The sequence below is a fragment of the Camelina sativa genome, chromosome 10 (genome assembly GCF_030686135.1).
Source record: "Camelina sativa cultivar CO46 ecotype springtype chromosome 10, ASM3068613v1".
NCBI classification, from domain to species: domain Eukaryota; kingdom Viridiplantae; phylum Streptophyta; class Magnoliopsida; order Brassicales; family Brassicaceae; genus Camelina; species Camelina sativa.
In genome coordinates this window covers 20,989,160-21,014,254 of record NC_141889.1, presented here as the reverse complement: position 1 = coordinate 21,014,254, position 25,095 = coordinate 20,989,160, and the positions used below count along the sequence as shown (strand labels likewise).

The 25,095-nt window shown below is 37.6% G+C and overlaps 3 protein-coding genes, 2 long non-coding RNA genes and 1 pseudogene across 7 annotated transcripts; all 6 read left to right on the top strand.

Annotated features, from left to right (window-relative positions):
- Positions 1–782, top strand: LOC109126950 (secreted transmembrane peptide 9). The gene is made up of 2 exons (XM_019230937.2): positions 1–158; positions 425–782. Exons 1-2 carry the CDS (start codon positions 68–70, stop codon positions 589–591), a joined length of 258 nt encoding a protein of 85 aa, XP_019086482.1. The 5' UTR covers positions 1–67; the 3' UTR covers positions 592–782.
- A 10,041-nt stretch (positions 783–10,823) lies between these two features.
- LOC109127011 (serine rich endogenous peptide 16) lies at positions 10,824–11,859 on the top strand. The gene is made up of 2 exons (XM_019231064.2): positions 10,824–10,940; positions 11,704–11,859. Exons 1-2 carry the CDS (start codon positions 10,835–10,837, stop codon positions 11,790–11,792), a joined length of 195 nt encoding a protein of 64 aa, XP_019086609.1. The 5' UTR covers positions 10,824–10,834; the 3' UTR covers positions 11,793–11,859.
- Positions 11,860–13,470: 1,611 nt separating this feature from the next.
- On the top strand, positions 13,471–15,590 carry LOC104719318 (beta-glucosidase 42-like; annotated as a pseudogene). Its single transcript, XR_015569068.1, has 6 exons — positions 13,471–13,706; positions 14,022–14,088; positions 14,147–14,205; positions 14,304–14,379; positions 14,906–14,980; positions 15,396–15,590. The product of XR_015569068.1 is annotated as a beta-glucosidase 42-like (transcript).
- A 329-nt stretch (positions 15,591–15,919) lies between these two features.
- Positions 15,920–16,357, top strand: LOC147936312 (uncharacterized). Its single transcript, XR_015569069.1, has 2 exons — positions 15,920–16,055; positions 16,149–16,357. It is a non-coding gene; the product is annotated as an uncharacterized LOC147936312 (long non-coding RNA).
- A 212-nt stretch (positions 16,358–16,569) lies between these two features.
- LOC147936311 (uncharacterized) lies at positions 16,570–17,208 on the top strand. Its single transcript, XR_015569070.1, has 2 exons — positions 16,570–16,674; positions 16,821–17,208. It is a non-coding gene; the product is annotated as an uncharacterized LOC147936311 (long non-coding RNA).
- Positions 17,209–19,110: 1,902 nt separating this feature from the next.
- On the top strand, positions 19,111–24,934 carry LOC109124651 (acetyl-coenzyme A synthetase, chloroplastic/glyoxysomal). Of its 2 annotated transcripts, none has more exons than XM_087470259.1 (20): positions 19,111–19,447; positions 19,748–19,803; positions 20,185–20,398; positions 20,503–20,646; positions 20,764–20,919; positions 21,021–21,143; positions 21,240–21,408; positions 21,669–21,751; positions 21,848–21,949; positions 22,028–22,116; positions 22,200–22,290; positions 22,702–22,815; positions 23,010–23,086; positions 23,172–23,250; positions 23,336–23,404; positions 23,512–23,687; positions 23,842–23,898; positions 23,990–24,080; positions 24,347–24,445; positions 24,572–24,934. In XM_087470259.1, the coding sequence occupies exons 1-20, from the start codon at positions 19,391–19,393 to the stop codon at positions 24,755–24,757; spliced, it is 2,232 nt and encodes a 743-aa protein (XP_087326385.1). In that variant the 5' UTR covers positions 19,111–19,390; the 3' UTR covers positions 24,758–24,934. The 2 variants fall into 2 exon arrangements, with proteins under 2 accessions (XP_087326385.1, XP_087326386.1); XM_087470260.1 differs by having other exon boundaries at positions 19,373–19,553.
- The last annotated feature ends 161 nt before the right edge of the window (positions 24,935–25,095 follow it).

Genomic DNA, 25,095 nt, shown 5'->3' with positions numbered 1-25,095 from the left:
TAAAAGTCTCTTATCTATTTATAGTTTCTCATAATTTCTTTTAGTTTATTTAAGGTAAGAAGAGCCAATGGTGATGAAGAGAACGTCACATGTTCGTCTCCTACGTCTTCTGCTTTGCCTGATGTTTGTGATTGGTCTTGTTGAAGCTAGTATACCAGGTTAGTTCACTGTTCACATAACAAGAGAATCACACAATTTATATAACCTTTGCACTGTTTCATGTTTTGAAATATTGGTAAAGAGTAGAGTAAAATGAAAAAAAAATATAGATCATGGATTTTCCAATCTTTAGGCTCCACCAAATTATATATATATGGATAATGTTTTTATATATACGATTATTGATATATTTTTTAAATCTGGGAAGTGATGATAGTAGCTAATTTTTTTCACTAGATATTTCAATATCTTGGTCATGAAATAGGTGGCGGTATGGGTCCAGAAATATATACTCCACCATCAGGATCATGTGGAGCTCCTATTGCCAAATACGATATTTCGTCCCAGGTACTAACCAAGAGACCACCACCATGTAGACGTCCTCGACTCGGAAACCAAGAAGACGTTGTGACACATGCCAAACGTCCTTGAAATACAGGAACAATATATACTCGATGTATATGTAATGTTGTTTAAAGATTGTCAAAGTGATACGTGGAGTGACTCCAATCTCGGTCATTACCAATTTTTTCACTATACTACATTCACTAGATATTGTTTAAAGCTTTGAAATGTGTTTAGACCGACGAAAGAAGGAAAAGAAAACTGTGTCGCATTTATCAGTTCTGAACTTTTAATTACTCAGCGCATAGCCGGCAATGAGTTAAAGTGGTCGTTGGCTTTGCATACTTCACTTCCTATTAGCCCTCGACTTTGGTTATTTCGGTGAATTCGGGGTTTTTTTTAGTTCGGTTATTTTGGTTTCTCGGTTAATTCTGTTTTAAAATTTTAAAACCGAAATTCACTGAAATTTGTTTTAAAACAAAAAAAAAATCGGTTTTCGGTTTTTTTTGGTTTTATTTCAAATATTTTTGGTTCGTTCTGTTTCAGTTTTTTCGGGTGGTTCAGTTATTTTTGGGGTAAATTCTGGTTTTGTTAAATTATTTCTTAAAAATAAAAAAAATTACAAATAAAAAAATTAAAAATAAAAAAATAAAAAAAAATTGGTTAACCAAAAATCAACCCGAAATAACCGAAATATTTTGGTTTTTTTGAAAAAAAAAATGTACCGATCAATTAAGCCGCCATCACTGAAACCAAACCGAGCATCCAAAATATCGGTTCGGTTATTTCGGTTCGGTTTATAATTCCAGGCCTACTTCCTATGACTGTTGTGGAGTTTTCTTTGCCTAAGAATTCAAGAGTAGATGTTTCGGACTGTCTAGAAAATTAACGATATAGCCAAGGGCCAAGTTAAGTGAGAAAAAGACATTTGTATCTTGAATCTAATGATAGATAAGAGCTTAACTAGCATAGTAATTTGAACAAGCAATTATTTGTAATTAATTTATAATTCTTTTGTTTTTTTGTTTTTGAAGACCATTTATGGATGTATAATATGCTTCATGTACACTTTTTTATATTTGAAAATATACGATCGCTTATTTTATGTTGTTGACCATATATATATATATATTTCTTAAATAATAAATTTATTCATCTTCTTATTTTGTGGCGGTTTTGGTGTTACTTTATGAGTACTCGTTTATTAGTCGCAAAATCGTCACAAATATTTGCTACAAAAAAAAGGTCACAAACTGTAGTCCTAATTGCATGTTTTCATGTAGAGGGACAATATTTTTAGAATACAATTTAAGAACAAGATGAAGACAATATTTGCTAATACAAATTAGAGTATGAAACAACATAAGTGAGGAAGACCAAATGATAAGATGAAGACCTAATTCGAGCATTGGAGGCAAAAAAAATTGTATGTATCTAAACCAAATAGATAAATAGGTTTCATAGATCGAAGCTTCAGAAGTAGAAGTTCGACTTAATGACAGAGATAAATTTGAAACCAAATGATAAAATATTGTACTTTCTTTTAACGTGGAGTTATATATTTGTTCAGTAAGAATCTTTTTATTTTTGAACAATGCGAAAATAATAAGTCAATTTATTATTTCAGTAATTTCAGTAAAATGTTAAACTTTTTTTTTTTTTTTAAAAGATAGAAGTTTATTATTGTACCAATAAATTCAATAATTAAATTTGACTAAAACTTTTCATTGAAAATATATTACCTAAAAACACATGATTCATTTATCAATATTTGACTTCAAAATCTGGATTTTATGGATATAAATACCTGAGGTTTTACAAGAAAATAATAATCAATGAAAGATTCAAATATCTAAACATAGAATCAAAAAGAATTTATTACTGCTAAAACTATGTTTGAATCTCCATTCATAACCATGGAGGTCTTTCAGAGTTTGGTGTTGAGCCAATACTAACTTAAACAACTAGTCGCAAAAAATCTTCAAAGTGATAGAATGGGATTAAAACATACTTTTAGAGGTAGTGATTTTGTTTTTTCGGTTTCCCTAAGAGCTATATAAAATTCAAAAAACTATATCTATCTAATAAATATAAAAACGATCAATCTTTTTGCATTCACAAATGGATTTTTTTTTTTGCAACTGCTCGTTTACTACTGCAGAGAATTGGTCGTTGAGAAGTCATTCATATTTCTTTAGTGTATTTTTCTCTGGGAATTTTATACCCTTAAATGTGTGATTACAGTTTTATACTCAGTTAACACCCGTGAACCAAAACTGTCCTTTTTGGATAAGGGTGTCGATCGACACCAAAAGGGTGTCGGTCGACACCAATGTTTTCTGGTTCAACCAGTTCGATTTAATTATCGATTTGGACCGGTTTGGTTTAGGAAAAACCATTGAACTAAGATTTAAAAGGGAGAAAACGACCTAGGGTCGTGTTATGTTTTTGTCTCACGCCGCTTTGAGAGAAAACAAAGAGAAAGTGTGTTCTTGAGCTTTTTGGTGATTTTTGGGAGTATGTTTCCGGCTTGTGTTTTAAGTATTGGGCGATTTGGAGGAGTTTGGGAGCGAGATTCGACTCTCGGCTTCGAGCGAATCGCGATTGCAGAGGGAGTGTCGATCGACACCACTTGGTGTCGTTCAACACCAGCAAATTGGGCATCCATCGACATTGTGGGGTAGTGTCGGTCGACATCATGGCCAGTGTCGGTCGACACTTGGCAGGTGTCGGTCGACACCTCCCTTCCAGCGAGACGATGTTTGGTTTCATGATTTGTATGTCTTGTTTGTTGATTGTATGGAACATTGATATCATTGTTGCTTGTGTGTATAGCCCAGTAGATGGGAAGATTGCCTCACTGAGTGTTTATCAAATACTCATGCATCTCAATATGTGTTTGTGGTTCAGGTAAAGGCAAAGTGTGATCGTGGAATCAAGGCGATGAAGAGGAGGATGTTCTAGTGGTTCACTTGGTTGGCTTCTGTTAGGTTGCTAGAGTTGAGTCCTAGAATGTTGTTTAGGATTGATGGTTATCTGGTTTATGTTGTTTGGATCATTAGATTATGATTTGGAATTAATGCTGGTTAAGTTTGAATATCGGTTATTTATATTTATTGAATATTTACTGGTTATTAGTATGGTTATTCCGCTGTTGTTTGTGATTGTGGTTAGGTGGCTAGTGAGTATGGGACCAATAGTTGTAGTTTATGTATTATTATGTTATTATCTATTATTTATTATTTATTAAAAAAAAACAGGTCGGGTCGTTTTAGTTTGGTATCAGAGCCCTTACGGTTCTAGGTTTGGGTTCACTAGGTTTCTGTTGTGTTGTCTGGGATTACATGTCTTGATTGATTATGTGAGTTAGTCAATTGTGTGTGGCATAGAGTCCTAGAACATCTTCTTCGAGCCTACATTGTGATTTCACGGTGAGTTTTGTTTTTGTTTTTGTGTTATGTTTATTGTGTGCTTAGCTTTCTGCTCATGGTAGTGCAGATGGTTAGAGAGGACGCTGTTGCTGGTCGTGGTCGTGGACGCGGACGTGGTCATGGTAGGGGCAGAGTCCCAGTGGTTAGTGAGACTGCGGACCAGAGTGTGACATCAGAGGGTGTCGGCGAGTCGCAGGGTGTCCAGGAGGATTCCGTGGGTGTGGCCGGAGGGGGCGGTGTTGATGCTCCAGTAGCCGGTGATGTTTTGGCCCCAGTTGCGGGTGTCCCAGTGGGTGGAGTCCTGGGTGTCGACCTTGCGGGTTTGCTGGCACAGTTGTTAGAGCGGTTGCCACCTGTGGCACCGGCTCAAGCTCAGGTAGTGCCACCAGTGGTGGCGGAGGAGAGGCAGCCAGTGGCTGCGGATGTGGGAGTCCATTCTCGTTATATCAGCATGCTGACAGAGATGGGCCGTATTGGTACCGAGCGGTTTTCGGGAGGTACAGATCCTACCGCTACGGATGCGTGGAGGAGGAGTGTGGAACGTAACTTCCATACTATGAGGTGTCCTGAGGGATTCTGGGTGGACATTGGGGTCCATTATTTGACTGGTGATGCGCAGTTGTGGTGGAGTTCTGTGGCAGCCACGAGAGTGCAGAGGGAGATGTCTTGGGCTGACTTCGTCTTGGAGTTCAACCGCAAGTATTTCCCTAGGGAGGCACTGGATAGATTGGAGGTGCAGTTCCTTGAGCTAGCTCAGGGGACTCGGTCAGTGCGTGAGCTTGACTTGGAGTTCAGTCGACTTCTGGGGTATGGGGGTCGGGATATGGAGTCTGAGGAGGCTCAGATCAGGAGGTTTTTGAGGGCCCTACGTGATGATTTGAGGGTTCACTGTAGAGGGCGAAGTTATGCTACGCGTGCAAAGCTGGTGGAGACTGCAGCAGGGATTGAGGAGGACATACGGGCACACTCAGTGACGATTAGTCCAGCGGTTCAGCCTAGTAGGGCTCAGCAGCAGGGTGGTTCTAGCAGGGGCGGCAAGCCTGTGCAGGGAAACAAGAGGAGGTGGGAGGCTACGCAGAGATCGAGTGGTGCGAGTTGCTTCGGTTGTGGGAGCAAGGATCACAGGATTGCTAGTTGTCCTAAGAGGAGTGCTCCGACGGCAGGGGTTCGTGTGTGCTATCATTGCAGGGAGTCGGGACATATCAGGCCCATGTGTCCCAAGTTTCAGCCGGTGGCAGTGGCAGCGTTGCAGCAGGTGCAGCCTAGGGGGCAGTAGGTGGCACGGATTGAGCAGGCGCCACAGGTTTACACGACTGCAGAGACTGGTGGGACCAGTGCCGGGGCGATCACAGGTATAATTTTGGTACTATAACTTTGTGAATTCTTAGTAAGTTCAGATTTTATATTTTCCTATGATAAAGTGTTAGGTTCTCAACACATGAGGTTTGTGTAGGGACCTTGTTGGTGGGCGGGTTTAAGTCCCACATTATGTTTGATTCTGGAGCTTCTCATAGCTTCATTACTCCGGAGTGTGCAGAGAGTCCGGGAATCAGAGGGGATCCCGGGGAGCGTACAAGAGCTGTCAGAGTTGCAGGAGGCAAGTTCCTGAGAGTTATTGGACGTGGTAGGGGAATTGATATTCATATCGCGGGAGAGTCATGGCCATCGGATTTGCTTATCAGTCCAGTGGAGCTGTATGATGTTATTCTCGGGATGGATTGGATGCATCGGCATATGGTACATTTGGACTGCTATCGGGGTAGAGTGGAGTTTGAGCGTCCAGGAGGGAAGTTGGTTTTTCAGGGTATTAGACCGACTTCGGGGAGTCTGGTGATCTCGGCCATTCAGGCTAGGAAAATGATCGAGAAGGGCCGGGAGGCTTATTTGGTTACCATATCTATGCCAGAGTTAGTGGGGAAGTCTACGGTTAGCGGTATTCCAGTTGTAGAGGAGTTTGAGGATGTGTTCCAGTCGTTCCAGGGGTTACCACCATCTTGGTCTGATCCTTTTACGATTGAACTGGAACCAGGGACGATGTCATTATCCAAGGCTCCTTACAGAATGGCTCCAGCAGAGATGGCAGAGCTGAAGAAGCAGTTAGAGGATTTGTTGAGTAAGGGATTCATCCGTCCTAGTGTATCATCGTGGGGAGCACCGGTGTTGTTTGTCAAGAAGAAGGATGGGAGTTTCCGGTTGTGTATTGATTACAGGGGTTTGAACCGGGTCACTAAGTTGACAGGGAAAGATATTCCTTTTGTTTGGTCAGAGGAGTGTGAGGAAGGTTTTGTAAGCCTGAAGGAGATGTTGACTACTGCGTCAGTGTTGGCTTTGCCTGAGCAGGGAGAACCCTATGCGGTTTATACAGATGCATCTAGAGTTGGTTTGGGGTGTGTTCTGATGCATCATGGGAAGGTGATTGCCTACGCTTCGCGGCAGTTGTGGAAGCATGAAGGCAACTATCCTACTCATGATCTGGAGATGGGTGCTGTAGTTTTTGCCCTGAAGATTTGCTGATCTTATCTTTATGGTGCAAAGGTGCAGGTGTTTACAGATCATAAAAGTCTGAAGTATATATTCACTCAGCCTGAGCTGAATTTGAGGCAGAGGCGGTGGATGGAGCTTGTGGCAGACTATGATTTGGAGATAGTCTATCATCCTGGTAAGGCTAACTTGGTTGCAGATGCTCTGAGTCGGAAGAGGGTAGCTTCGGCTCATGAGCAAGAGATGGAGTCTCTGGTAGGAGAGATCGGTTTGTTGAGATTGTGTGCTGTGTCTCAAGAACCGTTGGGTTTGGAGGCGGTTGATAGAGCAGATATTCTGAGCAGAGTGCGGTTGGCTCAGGAGAAGGATTTGGGGCTGGTGAATGCCTCAAAGGATATGGATTCAGAGTATCAGGTCTCAGATAATGGTACTATCTTGGTGTACGGTCGGGTTTGTGTGCCCAAGGATGAGGAGTTGAGGCAGGAGATCCTTAGAGAGGCTTATGCGAGCAACTTTTCTATTCATCCAGAAGCGACTAAGATGTATCGTGATCTCAAGAAGTACTATCATTGGGTCGGGATGAAGAAGGATGTAGCTAGTTGGGTCGCGAGGTGCGATGTGTGCCAGCTAGTGAAGAGTCTTCCCATTTCGGAGTGGAAGTGGGATATGATTACTATGGACTTCGTGGTAGGTTTGCCAGTGTCCAGGACGTTTGATGCTATTTGGGTCATTGTGGACCGGTTGACTAAGTCGGCACATTTTCTTACCATTAAGAAGACTGATGGAGCAGCGGTCTTGGCTAAGAAGTATGTGAAGGAGATAGTCAGGTTGCATGGGGTGCCAGCGAGCATTGTGTCTGATAGGGATTCTAAGTTCACTTCGGTGTTCTGGAGAGCGTTTTAGGCAGAGATGGTCACTAAGGTGCATATGAGTATAGCTTATCATCCCCAGACAGATGGACAGTCAGAGAGGACGATTCAGACGTTGGAGGATTTGCTGAGGATGTGTGTGTTGGATTGGGGAGGCCATTGGGCAGATCACTTGAGCTTGGTAGAGTTTGCTTACAATAACAGTTATCAGGCAAGTATTAAGATGGCTCCTTATGAGGCTTTGTATGGGAGACCGTGTCGTACACCGTTGTGCTGGACTCAGGTGGGGGAGAGGAGCATTTACGGGGCAGATTTTGTTCAGGAGATCTCAGAGAAGATTCGGGTTATCAAGCTGAACATGTAGGAAGCTCAGGATCGGCAGAGGAGTTATGCCGATAGGAGGAGGAGAGATCTTGAGTTTCAGGTAGGAAACAGAGTGTACCTCAAGATGGCCATGTTGCGGGGTCCGAACAGGTCATTGACTGAGACTAGGTTGAGTCCGAGGTATATGGGTCCATTCAGGGTGATTGAGCTTGTTGGACCAGTGGCTTATAGACTGGAGTTACCTGAGGTTATGCGTGCATTCCATAAGGTTTTCCATGTTTCTATGTTGAGGAAGTGTCTCTGTGAGGATGATCAGTTGTTAGCTAAGATTCCTGAGGATCTTCAGCCTAACATAACTTTAGAGGCGAGACCAGTGAGGGTTCTCGAGAGGAGAATTAAGGAACTTCGGAAGAAGAAGATTCCTTTGATGAGGGTCCTTTGGGACTGTGATTGTGTTGAGGAGAAGACTTGGGAGCCTGAGGCGAGGATGAAGGCAAGGTTTAAGAAGTGGTATGAGAAGCAAGTCGCGACTTGAGCTTGTCTAGCCTGGTCCCATCTGTAATCCGTGGCTGGAGCGGGAATGGAGTATTCCAGCCCATCTCTCTTGTTACTTGGTCGCTTGGGGTGGTTGGTTGTGCGACTAAGTAACAATATGAGGTGGTGCTCGGGGTACAAAGTTGCAGTGAGGCGGGGTTTTTTGAGGAAACATTCCTGAAATAAAAGTTTCCTAAAGTGGAAAGTTTCCAAAAGTGGAAAGTGGTAAAAGTGGAAGTTTTATGTGAGTTAAAATTTGTCCATTTAAGTGGAGAGAGCCTTGGAGGGGCTTGTTTGGCCTTAGTGGCGGTCTTTTGAGACATTGTGTGGCCTTTGTGGCGGGCTGTTTAGCCAGATGTGTGGTCTTTGTGACGGTCCTGTTTAGGACATTTGTTTGGTCTTTGTAACGGTCCTGTTTAGGACATTTGTTTGGTCTTTGTGACGGTCCTTCGGAACAGATGGTCTTTGTGATGGTCCTTCGGGACAGATGGTCTTTGTGACGGGCCTTTGGGACAGATGGTCTTTGTGACGGTCCTGTTTAGGACATTTGTTTGGTCTTTGTGACGGTCCTGTTTAGGACATTTGTTTGGTCTTTGTGACGGTCATGTTGAGGACATTTGTTTGGCCCTTGTGGCAGTGAGGTGATCCATGTAAGGTCATAAGGTATTCCAGTGAGGGGATATGTGGTTGGTATGGCATTGAGATGTCTTACGCGAACCACGGGAAGGGAACCTGGATAGGGATAGGACTCAGACGTGTTCAGAATTGTTTGCTTGCGACTCTTGGGGGACTTAAGTTCTCCTAGTACTGCCATATTTTGAGACTTTGTGGTTTGGGAGTATGGTTGGTATATCGACTTTTGATGACGATCCGAAGGCGCGCTGTAGGGTGGCAACCCGAGAGACGAGTATTGGACTTCCTTATATATTATGGCATGCAGGCTTCGGCCTGATGAGAAGCCAATATTATGGCATGCAGGTTTCGGCCTGATGAGGAGCCAATAAAAACTCAAGGTTTAGGCCTCTGAGTAAAGGAAAGTCCAAAAAGTCGAGAGCAAATAATGCCTGGAGCATGAGTCTATCGCCTAGATGTGACATTTCGTAGACCGGTCGGAGGAGTGCGGGCCGTGGAGACGGTTGCACGGGAGTCCTTGGCTTATGGCTGTTTGAGATTCGAGGACGACTCTATATTGGTGGGGGAGAATTGTAACACCCGTGAACCAAAATTGTGCGTTTTGGGTAAGGGTGTCGATCGACACCAACGGGGTGTCGGTCGACACCAATGTTTTCTGGTTCGACCAGTTCTATTTAATTATCGATTTGGACCGGTTTGGTTTAGAAAAAACCATTGAACCAAGGTTTAAAAGGGAGAAAACGACCTAGGGTCGTGTTATGTTTTTGTCTCACGCCGCTTTGAGAGAAAACAAAGAGAAAGTGTGTTCTTGAGCTTTTTGGTGATTTCTGGGAGATTGGTTGGCGTTTCTTGGGAGATTTGAAACTAGGAAGAAGCTAGAAGGTTGCTGGGAGTGTGGGATTCGTCATTGTTTGTCAGAATCTTCCTGTAGAGAGGTGAGTGCATGACCATGGTTAATCTAAGCCTCTGATTTCATTGTTCTTGCTTGTGTGTTGTTGTTTTGTGTGTTTTCTTGCTGGGGAATGGTTGCTACAGGTTTCTAAGGATGTTTCCGGCTTGGGTTTTGAGTATTGGGCGATTTGGAGGAGTTTGGGAGCGAGATTCGACTCTCGGCTTCGAGCGGATTGCGATTGCAGAGGGAGTGTCGACTGACACCACTTGGTGTCGGTCGACACCAGCAAATTGGGCATCGATCGATACCTCCCTTCCAGCGAGACGATGTTGGGTTTCCTGGTTTGTGTGTCTTGTTTGTTGATTGTTTGGAACATTGATATCATTGTTGCTTGTGTGTATAGCCCAGTAGATGGGAGGATTGACTCACTGAATGTTTATCAAATACTCATGCATCTCAATATGTGTTTGTGGTGCAGGTAAAGGCAAAGTGTGATCGTGGAATCAAGGCGATGAAGAGGAGGATGTTCTAGTGGTTCACTTGGTTGTCTGACTTCTGTTAGGTTGCTAAAGTTGAGTCCTAGAATGTTGTTTAGGATTGCTGGTTCTCTGGTTTATGTTGTTTGGATCATTAGATTATGATTTGGAATTAATGTTGGTTAAGTTTGAATATCAGTTATTTATATTTATTGAATATTTACTGGTTATTGGTATGGTTATTCCGTTATTGTTTGCGATTGTGATTAGATTGCTAGTGTGTATAAAACCACTAGTTGTAGTTTATTTATTATTATATTATTATTTATTATTTATTATTTATTAAAAAAAATATCTAATCGGGTCGTTTTAGTTGGTACGTTTCATTAATAGTTATACTTATACCCCTTTTTCTGACAGCTAATAGGCCTTTACCATTACAATTTTATATAAATATATGATTGAAAAATATATAAGATCGCATATTTTATTTTGTAGACGGGAATATATTTTTCACGAATCTTTTGTATTAAAACGACCATTTTCAGAGAAATTTCTCAGAAATAATTGAAAAGCACGGTTGAGTGGAAAAGTAGTTGATGAGTTTATATATTCTTGATGCTTTATTTACTTCTATATATATAGTATGAGATGGCCTTTGCTATGATAATGTGACAAAGTGGACCATAAATGGCTACAAAGACATCGCAATTAGTTTCTCTTTTTTTTTCTTTGCTTCTTCTGCTTCTATTTGTCTCCTCTCAAGTCGGATTTACACAAGCCCAAAGCGACCAACGTTAGTATTTAGATTATTTTTTCTCTAAAAAGTTTTATGAATTTTCTAAATTTCAATATTATACATCATATATGATACTTCCAACTGATTTATGTAATTTTTCAATACGTTTAGAGGTTATATACGTTATTTTACTTTTCTATGTTCGAGTGTTTTGTTGTTAACACTATATAACTTATAAGAACAACCATCATATGTGAAAAACATATGTTAAATTAATTCTTGGCTTTGCGATTATAGTCCCGATTAGAAATCCCGTTTCAAAATAAGTTTCATTTAAGAAATAGAATAAATAAAGATTATTCGTTCTTATGTGACAGAACTTTTTTTTTTTTTCAGCATGTGATAGAACTTAGAACCTTAAATGTACACAAACTGACAAACCTTATTTGTGTTTTTTTCTTTTTGTTATACATCTATCATATATGATACTAATAAAAATTGAAGGAAAAAAGGAAAACTAATAAAATACATTAGCCAACCCGTATACTTCCAAATATTTATATTTTTTGTTTATATTATTTCTTAATTATTATAAAAAAAATAAATTTAGGATTCTATCGAACAACTTTTCTTAGACTCCATCACATTATACATCATGATTTTTAGACCATTTGAATTTTTTTTTAATTATATAGAATCGCGATGGGGATGTACCACCTAATCAATTACAATATGTTTTTATATTTACTTTTAAAGATTATTTAATAAAGAAACTAGATAAAACTATATTTAATGAAGCAATCTTATTTATTTTGAGCAGCTACAAGTTCACCATCTCGACCAATTCCTCCTCCTCCGCCTCGCTTTTATGTACCTCCTTCAAAATCGCGTAGAGGAAAAGGCACATAACCAGAGTGCATATTGCATGTATTTGTGTTTAGTTTGATGATTAATATTAAATAAATGGTTTTAATAATGTGAAGTGCATGAGGGCAAATATGATTTTTTTTTTTTCAATATGCAATTGAATTTGGATTGAAGTATTGAACAATTGGATATAATAAATGAATGACGTCCAAAACATCCAATTAATTTCAAATTTAGCATGAAAGCATGATGTTTTCCATTTTGACGGAGAAAAGGATCACACAATATTTGTAATTTTATGGTTTTGGCAGATTGATATAAGCATTTTACAGAATGGTGATTTTTTCATTAAATCAATCATGCATTTGATCTCTCTCGCCTCCTCTTTACTTATCAGTTTCAAAGTCATTATTAAGGGTCTCGTTTTAACAGTGCCGGTCCAGCAAAAAATGAGGCCCAATACATAAACATTTTTTTAATGGATTTTATCATTTTTTAAATGGATTTTATAAGGTAAATTTTAAAAGTTGAAGCAAAATCTTAAGAGTTCATAAAATAGAGGCCTATTTTTGGAATAATACATAGATAAAAATTAAAATTTTCAGACCAAATCTTAATTTTTTTGAAAAGTGAGGTCTATATTTGCAATGTAAATGTTTAGTTGGGCCTAACTTTTTTATTAAAAATTTCAAACAGAATTAGAGGCCCAATACATTTGTGTCATAGGGATGTGCGGTGGGCCGGGCCTGCGTTTTAATATACTGGTGATTTTTTTTGACTTTTCATACACTTAAGATGTTGAAAGAGAGAAGTTCATACAACTTGAAGCTAAGATAATATAATGGAAATAATTATAAGGACTCTGTGAGTTTTCTAAATGGATGTTCAACTTCAAGAAGGTTATAATGTCTGACAAAATCTTTTGTAATCATAGCGGATTCAAACTTGAAAACGGGTTTTGCAAAATCCTCGACCAACTAGTGATCATAAACGGTTTGCGCAAATAACGCATAAGAGCTATTGTTTCAATCTTATATGTTAGTTTTAGATGAAAATCTTTCTAAAGCATTTACATTATAAATATATTGAAAATTTATGTGATAGATTTCACTCACTATTCAGTTCTTACATAATCCAATGTTTTCCTGTTTTTCTTCTTATAAAAATTGAATTTCAATACTTTTTATAGTTTAAATTTAAAACAAAACTTTACAACAAAAATCGCAATCCATTGTTTTATAACAACCAATCTTGTCTATCCCTTCTTTTTATTTTCTTCAATTGTTTCTTTATCTCAAGAAATGCATTCTTCAGTTTTAGTGATTTATTGAAAGTTATTATAAGTAAATCTGAAATAAATTAATATACTTGTCCTAATATGTAATTTACAATAAATATCATATTAATAATTAATAGGAAATCAGAACCAGAATTAACCTAAACACAATATTTGGATCTGTATATTAGTAACTAACAAATTCCTTTTAAAATTTTTAAATAACCAAAAACCTAATGATAAAAAATAATTAATCATCAAACTTGGAGTTATTTTCTAGATTAATGTTTGGTTAAAAAAATAATAATAATAATTAAATTACATCAATTTCAATAGACACATTCAAATATTTTAAGTATATTTTGAAAATAAATGAAAACATTGGATTTTTGTCCTTTTAACATAAATATGTAATTTACAAAAAAAAAAATATCATATTAATAAATTAATAGGAATTTCTTCGTATAAACCTAAAAACAATAGTATTTGAGAATTTGTCTCCGCATCTTTTGGAGCTTGCGTCGGGTGAGTAACGCGGACACACACACACACTTATTTGCTTTCAATCGATAAAAATGGCACAGAAGCTTAACTTGACTCATCTCCCCGTCCCTCCGGTCACTCACCGCTCTAGTTTCCCCTCCACCTTCACCTTTGACGTTGCCACTTCCGCTTACCAGGTCTCTCTCTTTCTCTCCCTTTCACTCTCCAAGATCGGGAGTCTTATCTTCGTCTTTCTAGTTTCCGCTTCGTCTTCTACTCTACTGGTGTCCCAATTCCTTGATTCACTTTGCTCTTCTGGAAAATGTTGATTCCGGAATTGAAGTACGAATCCGATTTTAGAAGATTATATGTCTTTGTTTTGAATGTGGTTTGAACTTTGTGTGTACGAATCGGATTTTTGAAGATGCTTCACATAAGCTGTTTTGTACAAAATACTAATCAAATTAGTAAAGCTTTGATGGCGCTAAGTATTATCAATGGTGGTTTTGTAGATTGAAGGAGGCTGGAATGAAGCTAAGAAAGGGCCAAGTATATGGGATAAGTTCACTCATCTCGAAGGTTTGTGGTTTCCTTCTCAGCTTATCCTCATGTCAAATGTTTATTTCATTTTATTTAGGGAAGATTCTTGATGGAAATAACGGTAATGCTGATGTTGATCATTACAATAGATACAAGGTTAAGTAAAGCTTAGAGTGGTAATCTGTATGATGATCTCCTTATGGTGTGCATCTTTCTTTGCTAATAATATTGTTAAATGTTTAATGGTTTCGCAGGATGACATTGAACTTATAGGACAATTAGGATTTGGTGCTTACAGATTTTCCATATCCTAGTCTCGCATTTTCCCTGGTAGGTTTAGGTTCGACAATATTGTCATTTAAACTTTCTACGTTATACTTTATTTTTGTCCGTTTTAATTGAAATCTAGTTAAACTATACTGTGAGATCGCTTCTCTTTCATTTTTAGTTACAACTCGTTTTCCCCGTTTTGTGTGTGTTTGCAATTTACTAATCATGTTTATACTTAAATCTCCATGTCCCCAATCATAGTGAACCCCATGTCAAAGTTGTTGGAAGGTGGAATTTTCCTTTTAGAACCTTCATCATTTGATCTCTAATTTTGGGGAATCATATTGTTTGACTCTTCATCTTTGAAATGATCGGTATTTTCCTATGAGATCCAGGATATTCAAAGCCGTGGGGTTCCCTTAAAACTTGAAATCTTGAGTTCCTTTAGCATTGATGCGTGTGGCCATAAGTTAGTATACAAAGGAATTGTAAACCAATATTTGTTCTTGTGTTCTAGACTTCATGAAAAAATATAAACGTTTACTGACTGAAGGGTGTATAGTCTTTTGTTTTTCATTTGTTCTAGATGGCTTGGGGACTGAAGTCAATGAAGAAGGCATCACTTTCTACAACAATCTTATCAATGGACTTCTTGCAAAAGGTATTTACTCTAACTGAAATGAGCTTCTTTATCTTCGTGTTGATGATACTTACATGAGATGATTAGTATTGCAAGTATTCAGCCATTTGTAACCCTATACCATTGGGATCTCCCATCACATCTCCAGGAAGCAATCGAAGGTTGGACAAATAGGAAATTTGTGTAAGTAGTAAACATATTATTTCAATTTACGTATAAAAAAGGATAACCACATTTACTATTAGGAGTATTGTGTATGACCCCTTTCTTGTGCAAATTTAAGTGGGGCTGATTATATTTAGTCTCACATCACGAGGATTTAGTTTATGCTTCAGAGGGCTATTATCTTTCATTTTTTCACAATTATGATAAAACAAGGAATGCGGCACTTTTCATAGAATTTATTGTTTTAACATTAAATTTTCTTCACGTGCAGCGATTATTTTGGCCTATATGCAGATGCTTGTTTTGCAAATTTTGGTGATAGAGTAAAGCATCAGATCACATTAAATGAACCTCTTAAGATCTCAGTGAATGGTCACTATATTGGTATATTTGCACCTGGAAGAAACGAGAAGCCCTTGATCGAACCATATTTGGTTTCGCATCATCAGGTGTTGGCTCATGCAACTGATGTTTACATATAAAGAAGCAAGTACAAGATACTATAATTATTGTGGTTAAGGAACCTAATTTTTATTTGATGCTCCGTTTCTTATTAAACATAGGCTTTTCATATGTTAAGGTTGCATAAATGCCATTATTGCTTGAGAAAGTGATAAATATCATATAAAGTATTTGCTGACTATGCGTCAAATAATTTGTTCACTTGCAACTCTATATCATTCTTTGAAATGAAAAATTAAAATCCTTTGAAGGTTCTTGTATCCTTTGATTTTTGGAGACTATCCTGCAAGTATGCGCCAGAAACTTGGAGACAATCTTCCTAGATTTACTCCGGAAGAAAAGGAGTTAATGCTTCAGAACTCATGGGACTTTCTTGGCCTAAACCACTACACTTCGAGGTTGATTTCTCATGTCTCAAACAAAGAAGCTGAAAGTGACTTTTACAACGCACAAGAAATGGAGAGGGCTGGTAACAAAGACAAACACAGAAATTACTTTTACTACTAGTATTTTCTTATTAATTACTTCATAATAATTATTCTCTCCTCTTTTCTATTCGTAGTTGAATAGGAAAATGGAGAGACAATAGGTGAAAGGGTAAGAACTCTCGGCTTAGACTCCGCTAAATCTAATGACTCTATTAACTCTTACGCACATGTACTAAAGACAGGTATGCATGAACTAGTAATCAACTGAACAATGTATCTAATTACACACTGCTTCGGATTGGCTTTATATTGTGCCTTGGGGAATCCGAAAGACTTTGAATTACATCAGCAAAAAATACAACCAACCTCCAATATATGTTACTGAGAATGGTATCTACCTATCATTATAATTCTAGTGTTCAGATTAATATGGTACAGCGCATAGTTTGAGAGGACCGGAACAATTTTGTTGGCATTAAACAAGTACTATTTATGGTCATATCGAACTTCTATTTTATATATCTTGAGGTTTAGATCTCTTGGTCCAATACAACAGGTATGGATGACTAAGATGACGGATCTAACTCTATTCATGATATGCTCGACGATAAGCTTAGAGTTTCCTATTTCAAGAGTTGCCAATGTCTCTCAGGCTATCAAGTTAGTGAATATTTTCCTCTTCTTTCATATGTTTACTAGCAAAAAAATACTTAGGAAACGGAGATATAGACATTTGTAGAAAATTATCTAGTAATTCGCATTATACATTGAGGTAACAGTGTAAGCGTTTTGTAAATGGCGAAAAGTGAAACAGAGATGGATTGGACATAAAGGGATACTTTGCGTGGTCGTTGCTGGACAACTTCGAGTGGGCGCAAGGGTACACCAAGTGATTCGGTTTGGTATATGTAGACCACAAGAACCGTTTAACCCGTCACCCAAAATCATATGCGTATTGGTTCATGAAATTTCTGAAAGGTGATGAAGAAAACAAAGGTAAAAAAGACTGAAAACAGGAAAAGGAAAGCCAAAGTTGCTACTTCATTTACATGAATTGCGTTGTGATGTTATAAATTTTGTACCAAATAGATAAATTAGTTGATGATGATGGTATATAGCTATAACAAAACCTAATGGTCTGGGCTACTCTTTCGTTTCAAACTCATTTTCTGATAAGTTTTCGATCTTTTTTCACCCAACAATTGCAAACTCAAGTACGTTGTTTTTTCTTCTTACTCAGGGTGTTTTACATGAAAATATTGTTAATATTATAAGAATCACTTGAGTTCGACTGGCTTAAAAGATGTGTAGACAGTAGATTTACTGGATTTAACAATGTGTAAGCGGTTGGGACTGTTGGTGTTTGCAGAAGCAACTATTTATTACTATTATAGGCGTCATGAAATGGGTGAATGTGCAATATAATCATGACAGGTTGATTTCGAAGTCGGTAGTGATTGAATGAAAATTACTAAGATTTTAACTAAATATTTTTCCAAAACTATGCTGTCTACATAACTAGTAAAGAAAAATTCAAGTGTTAACTATGTAAATATATTATGTAAAACTACTTGATCAATGTACATATTCACTCTTTGCTTAGTTTGATTTATCGATTCTTATCAATCAACGGCTGGGCCAAATTGTCACGATAGTTTTACATAAATTCGGGTTGGCCTAATTACCACGATAAAAGTCGTTGATTGATAAGAATGGAACTGTAAATCTATAATTCTTAGCCACAAAGATTCGATACACATGGTACACGGGAGAACCTTTATAGCACATAACTACAAACATCAATCACCCTTCGATAACAAATCATTGCTTCAGAAGAGCAAATATAGTTAGTGCTAAACCTGACAATGTTTTAATAAGAGTACATCTGCATATGACCCAGCCCATCTATTTTATTTTATATTTTAACTCAGACGTTGTGTTCTGAAAATTGGCCTAAACGCCAACATGGCAATGTCGTCTCATTCTACCAAAGGGTCCTAGGAAAAACCAATAAAAAGAGTTAAAATTTCTTACTAAAAACTTTTATTTTTAATAGACATGTACCCCCTTTTGACTTGATTCTTTTAAAATTGATTTGAACCATGACAAATTCCTATGTTGCATATGCCCTAAGACATGCCTGCATCTAGGCGCTTGTAAAAGCCCAAGTTTTGTGATATCCTTTTAAGACATCTCCAACTATATTTCCAAATTTAGAGGTTCTATTTATTTTTATAATTGAAAAATGCAAAACTAAAATTTTTGTTTCAAAACTTTAGAGTTGATTCCAAAACCTCTACATATAGAACCAACTCTATTTTTGTGTTTGGCATTTTAATTTAATTTTCATATTTTTGAGTTTATAAAAATTGATTTAGAACCTCTTAGAATCATCATTGGAGATGGTCTAATCGATATAGTGATTTAGGCAATTTGTTTCGGGAAAAATTGGTGTAGGTGGTCAAATTATTTGGTTTATATTTTGATTACAATTAGACTCCAATTTATCCACCTATGCACTAGGCCCCTATCAACCGCCTAGATACCGTCTAACAATTTTTTTAACATTTTGCAAAACGTATTACGTATATATAGAAACTAGGGCCCAAAATTTTATGTTCTTGAATTAAGGATTTAATTTAATTTGTGCACAAAAAAAAAAGGTTCAGTTTCTAAGAAATCTGTAATATGAGAGCTCTTTTTGTTTGTGCACAAAAAAAGAAAGAAAGAAAGTTCAGTTTCTTTTGAGATCTGTAATATGAAAGCCCTTTTTGTGTGTTTAGCTCATAATATAGCCATCCAAACCATTGACCGTGCCTGGTTCGTGTTGAAGAAGAGTGTGTCCTACTAGCAGATCAAACTGTACATATGGAACTAGTCAACTAGTGAACCAATATTGAAAAGTCACCAACAGTAAATGCGTAGAAGATAAGATCAGTGTTGTTGGGATATTTAAAAACCAGTGTTATAAGTAGATAAATGATCCCATACGTTTTAAGAAGTAATAATTTATATGTTTATCAAAAACAAGTAATAGAACCAGTACGCACATGAACTATCTTATTTTAGATACGTGTGGTCCCCAATATTACGTTTGAACAAAATCTCTGCATTGTACTTAAATGGTCACAGACACGAACCGTAACGCCCCATGGATGGGAGTCACGTTCATGCCAAATGCGAATATTATGTATGCACAAGTGATATATATATACATAAGTAGGTGAGCACAAGGAGATTTATTTATTCATTATTACAACTAATTATAAAAAAAAATAGAAAAACAGAACAGGAGAGAGAGAGAGAGAGAGAGAGAGAGAGAGGAATAATAAATTAACTTAATTAAGGAAAAAAAAAAGAAAAAAGAAAAAAGAAAATGAAAATAGCTTCTTCTTCCCCGATTCTCACCGTTGTCTCCAGCTCTGGCTCATTGGTGAGTTGACTAAATCTATGATCATCTTCTCTCTTTAAATCTCAAGTTTTTTTTTTTTTTTTTCTGTAAATTTCTTGTTTCCACTCTTCTTATCCGAAAACCCACAGTAAGTCATTTTTTCCCAGTTTATTCAATTCCAAAATCAAATTATATGATCTTTGGAATATGAAAGATATGATCTTTGGGTTATTATTGTGTTTATTGTTTATGTTTTGGGTTACGAAAAGTTTCAGTCTTTTTTTTCGATTTTGTTTTGTTGCGGGATCTGATAAAGACTCTTCCTTTTTTTTTTTTGTTCAGGATCCGAAAATTAGTGGATCATCACTTGGATCTCGAATCCTTCCGTCTACTCAAAGGTGAGTTTTTTTTCTTTTCTATAGAAATTTAGAAGGTATGGGAAATGGTGCTTGGGAACCTCCTGTTATAGTGATTATAATAATGATATGATGATGGTGATGATGGCCATAAATAGGGATAAGTGATTCAGGGTTTAGGGGTTTTAAAATCTTTATTATGTTATGATTGATATTTTGATGAGTTGTGTTATGGTCTTGATGGTTATTTATTAGAATAGCTGTCCTTTGAGCTGCATTGGCCACCCTATGGAGTATGAACTTTTCATGGTCCTTTGAATGTTGAACATGATTGCCAGTTTTAGAATAACCATATTAACATAGGTCAAGGCATTTATCATTGTGGTTTCAGTTTTCTAAGTTATTATTGTGTGTGTATACTAGATCATCCCCATCGGACAATCTTCTCCTCCGTAGGACAATGTCTTCCAATTACCTGAGACATGTCGAGTCCATGTCCCAGCTACCCTCAGGTGCTGGTAAGATCTCTCAGTTAAACGCCGTCGTTTTAGGAGAATCCCTTGCATCCGAGGAGAATGATCTCATCTTTCCCAGCAAGGAATTCTCCGGCCAGGCTCTTGTTTCCTCCCCTCAACAGGTATCTCTTCCAACATCAATTGAGTCCTGAATCAGCACACCTCATCTTCTCTACTTGCTTCAATGATCTGTAAATTAGTTGATCTTCTTGTTATTTGCGTGCAGTACATGGAAATGCATAAGAGGTCGGTGGAGGACCCTGCTGGTTTTTGGTCTGACATTGCGTCTGAATTTTACTGGAAGCAGAAATGGGGTGACCAAGTGTTTTCAGAAAATCTCGATGTCAGGAAGGGTCCTATTCGCATTGAGGTGGATATTTTTCTTCTTTTTTTTTCCTTTCCTAATCCTTTCTCTACTCTTTTCTCTGCATCTCCTATGAGAAAATGTTTTCGGCGTGTTGACATGTATGTAATCTTGTATTACCAGTGGTTCAAAGGGGGAATCACCAATATTTGCTACAACTGTTTGGACAAAAATGTTGAAGCTGGTTTGGGTGATAAAATAGCCATGTACTGGGAAGGAAATGAAATTGGGGTCGATGCTTCCTTAACTTATTCTGAGTTGCTCCAACGAGTTTGCCAGGTATAATAAACACTGCTGTTTGTCCTCTCCAACCACCTCTAGAGCTCTTCTTTCTCATTAATATTCTGGTACTGCGTGTTGCCTTGTCCTTTGTGCTGCAGCTTTCTAATTACTTGAAAGATATTGGAGTGAAGAAGGGGGATGCTGTCGTGATTTATTTACCAATGTTGATGGAACTACCCATTGCTATGCTTGCATGTGCACGCATCGGAGCTGTTCATTCGGTAACCTGTGAAAATTGTACATTTGTCTTCAATGCAACATTTACCTAATTCATTAACACAAAACAAGTTTTGGGAATTAATTCAATTCTTCCCCAGGTTGTTTTTGCTGGATTTTCGGCTGACTCTCTGGCTCAAAGAATCGTTGATTGCAAGCCGAAAGTAATACTGACTTGCAATGCTGTTAAAAGAGGCCCTAAGACTATAAACCTTAAAGCTATTGTTGATGCTGCACTTGACCAGTCTTCTAAAGATGGAGTCTCTGTAGGTTAGTCTCTATTTAACAAAATCATAATTGGGTTCTTTTTCCATCTCTTTCCTGTATTTTGGATTTAACTGGATGTTCCCAATTATCATTTGCTGGTTTTTGCTCTTCATGGTTTTCCCTACAGTTCACCTTTTTCCCATCTCTTTACTCTTTTTTTGAAAGTTTCTTTTCAGAGCACAGCAAATAAAAGATAGGAAACAGACATTGCTTGTTCGTAACTGATGATTTTGGCTGTTTTGTCTTTTCCTCTTTTAAAACAGACGTCTGCTTGACCTATGAAAACTCATCAGCGACAACACGGGAAAACACAAAATGGCAAAATGGAAGAGACGTGTGGTGGCAGGTAACTAATGACCTCCCTTATAATTCGAGAAAATGCATTCACTTCATTTTTCCAATGGTTCTTATAGTCTTCTGTGGGTGGTGGTGATCTGTTTAGGATGTCATTCCTAAATATCCAACATCATGTGAGGTGGAATGGGTTGATGCTGAAGATCCCTTGTTTTTGCTCTACACCAGTGGAAGTACTGGGAAGCCAAAGGTAATTTTGGTCCCTGGTTAGATTGATTCTTTAACCTTGTTTATTTTATGCTTCTCTCTTAATATGGGTTCTTTGAAGGGTGTCTTACACACAACTGGAGGGTATATGATCTACACTGCTACAACATTCAAATATGCATTTGACTACAAACCAACAGATGTATACTGGTATGCATTTGTCTTGACTGTTAAAATTCCTTACTAAAATGCTATGCTATAGAGTGCTAATCTCTTTCCTTCTCTAACATAAGGTGTACGGCAGATTGTGGTTGGATAACTGGCCATAGCTATGTTACTTATGGACCAATGCTAAATGGAGCCACTGTTGTTGTCTTTGAAGGGGTAATTTACTTAGACATTGTATATTTTTAGTGGTATATGATTTTCTATCAGTTAATGCCTTGGATCAATGATTCAACTCTAGGTTCCTCTCTCATAGTATCAGTTAATGTCTTGAATCAATGACTCAACTCTAGGTCCCTCTCCCATAGTATCAGTTAATGTGTTGAATCAATGACTCAACTCTAGGTCCCTCTCCCATAGTATCAGTTAATGTCTTAAATCAATGATTCAACTCTAGGTCCCTCTCTGATAGTATCAGTTAATATCTTGAATCAATGATTCAACTCTAGGTCCCTCTCCCATAGTAATACGCCAAGAGCTATCAACAGTTAAGATGAAATGGTTTTACTATTGCTCTCTTTCACTTTGATTGATCAGCTGGATGTGATAGTATCATCTGTTTTTGAACAGGCTCCAAACTACCCTGATTCTGGACGCTGTTGGGATATTGTTGACAAACACAAGATTTCTATATTTTATACTGCCCCAACGTTGGTGAGGTCTCTCATGCGCGATGACGATAAGGTAAGATATTTGCAATCTTTCTGTTATGGTGAAAAAGTAACCAGCATTGTAAATGATGCTTTGAAAGCTACAAAATTACGGGTGTATTAATTTCCCTTAAATACTTGTTAGTAAATTAAGCCTTATGTGGAGATAATACTTTTAGGTATCTAAATCATTTACTAATTATTCTCAACTTATTTTGATTGTTATAGTTTGTAACACGTTATTCTCGCAAATCGTTACGGGTCCTTGGAAGTGTGGGAGAGCCCATTAACCCGAGTGCTTGGAGGTTTTAACTCTAATATCTCTATTTTTATTCTTGCAATCAGTTGAATGAGATTTATATTTAATTGTTTACCAATTCTTTGATGTAGATGGTTCTTCAATGTAGTCGGTGATTCAAGGTGTCCCATTTCAGATACGTGGTGGCAAACTGAAACTGGTGGATTCATGGTAACTCTCTGCTCTCTCTCTCTCTCTTTATGTCTCTTGAAACCTCTAGAATTCTCTCTCTCATGTTCATCAAATTGCATCGCAGATAACCCCATTACCAGGTGCTTGGCCGCAGAAGCCTGGTTCAGCTACTTTCCCTTTCTTTGGTGTTCAGGTCTGTGATCAGGAGTGCAAATGTTAATTTAGCATATTGCTTTGTCCTACAGATATTCGTCTTTGGAGGGCTTCATTCTCAACTCTATCTCTCTGTGTATTCTGCAGCCTGTCATAGTTGATGAAAAAGGCAATGAAATCGAAGGCGAGTGTGGTGGTTATCTTTGTGTGAAAGGTTCATGGCCCGGGGCATTTCGAACTCTGTTTGGGGATCATGAAAGATATGAAACCACATACTTCAAACCTTTTGCCGGATATTATTTCAGTGGTGATGGTTGCAGCAGGTGGGCAATCTTTCAACTTTTGACAAAACCAAAATTGTAGTTAGTGTGTCATTTTTCAACTATGGCTTAGATAGAATCATATTAATGTATTTGATAATATCCAAGGTCGGTTGATTTTTACTAAGTTAATAATAAGTTTGATTTTGTATTCCAGAGACAAGGATGGTTACTACTGGCTAACGGGGAGGGTTGATGATGTTATCAACGTCAGGTAGAAGACAATTTTAAAATGATGTCAATCAGTTCTCTAAACCTCGTATAATATTCCTACCGCTTAAGTTTGTGTTTTTTATAATGCACAGTGGCCATCGAATTGGAACTGCTGAAGTGGAATCTGCTCTGGTTTTACATCCTCAATGTGCAGAAGCAGCTGTTGTAGGCATAGACCATGAGGTATGTGGACTAACTATGCATAAGTTGTTGGGATATGAAGCACAGTAAGATACTGATAAGACTTCATATGTAATGAACATTTAGCTTGTTAGTCATTGAGCTTAAATAGAAATGACTTATGATGTTTAGGGTGTCTAGTAATTGGTTCTTCGGTTTGATTTTGTTCTTGATTCTGCGTTCCTCGTTTACCAGTGTGAATAATTGATTTAGTTTGGTTCTAATCAGGAACCAATGGAACTAATAGTCAAGTCTCTTGCCTGTTTCAGGTGAAAGGTCAGGGTATTTATGCGTTTGTCACTCTTCTGGAGGGTGTTCCTTACAGCGAGGAGCTTCGGAAAAGCCTAGTACTAATGGTCCGAAATCAGGTATGATATATATTAAGAAAAGAAGTGAATAGTTAAAAGCTTAAGAGATGCTAAGCTTTTGAGGAACTGTTACTTGCACACTTTGTTATTGTAACGAGGTTTGTTATAAAATTTTGCCATTTTCAGATTGGGGCTTTTGCAGCACCGGACAGAATACATTGGGCACCAGGGTTGCCAAAGACGAGAAGCGGAAAGATAATGAGGAGAATCTTGAGAAAGATTGCTTCAAGGCAATTAGAAGAGCTTGGAGATATAAGCACACTTGCGGATCCTAGTGTAGTTGATCAGCTTATTGCACTTGCTGATGTGTGATGTAAACCAATACCGTATGACCCAATGGAGAGTGATGGAGTTTTGTGCATTTTATGTTTCTAGTGTCTTATAGAGGAATCGGTACTAAAGATCTGAAACAAGATTCAGGTGTTTGGGAGGAATAAAGTAAGCTGACTATATTGTTGTGTGTTTTTAATAAAAGAAATTTCAATTTCATGAGTTTGGTTTTGGAGAAATATTTTTATAGGATTATAAAATTGATTACATTTAAATATAAAAAAGACAAGAAGAGGCTATGGTGACCAAACGGAAACAGTAAACACATAGATTAGGTATTATATTGCCATAGAAGAGTCTATTTAAAACATAAATATAAC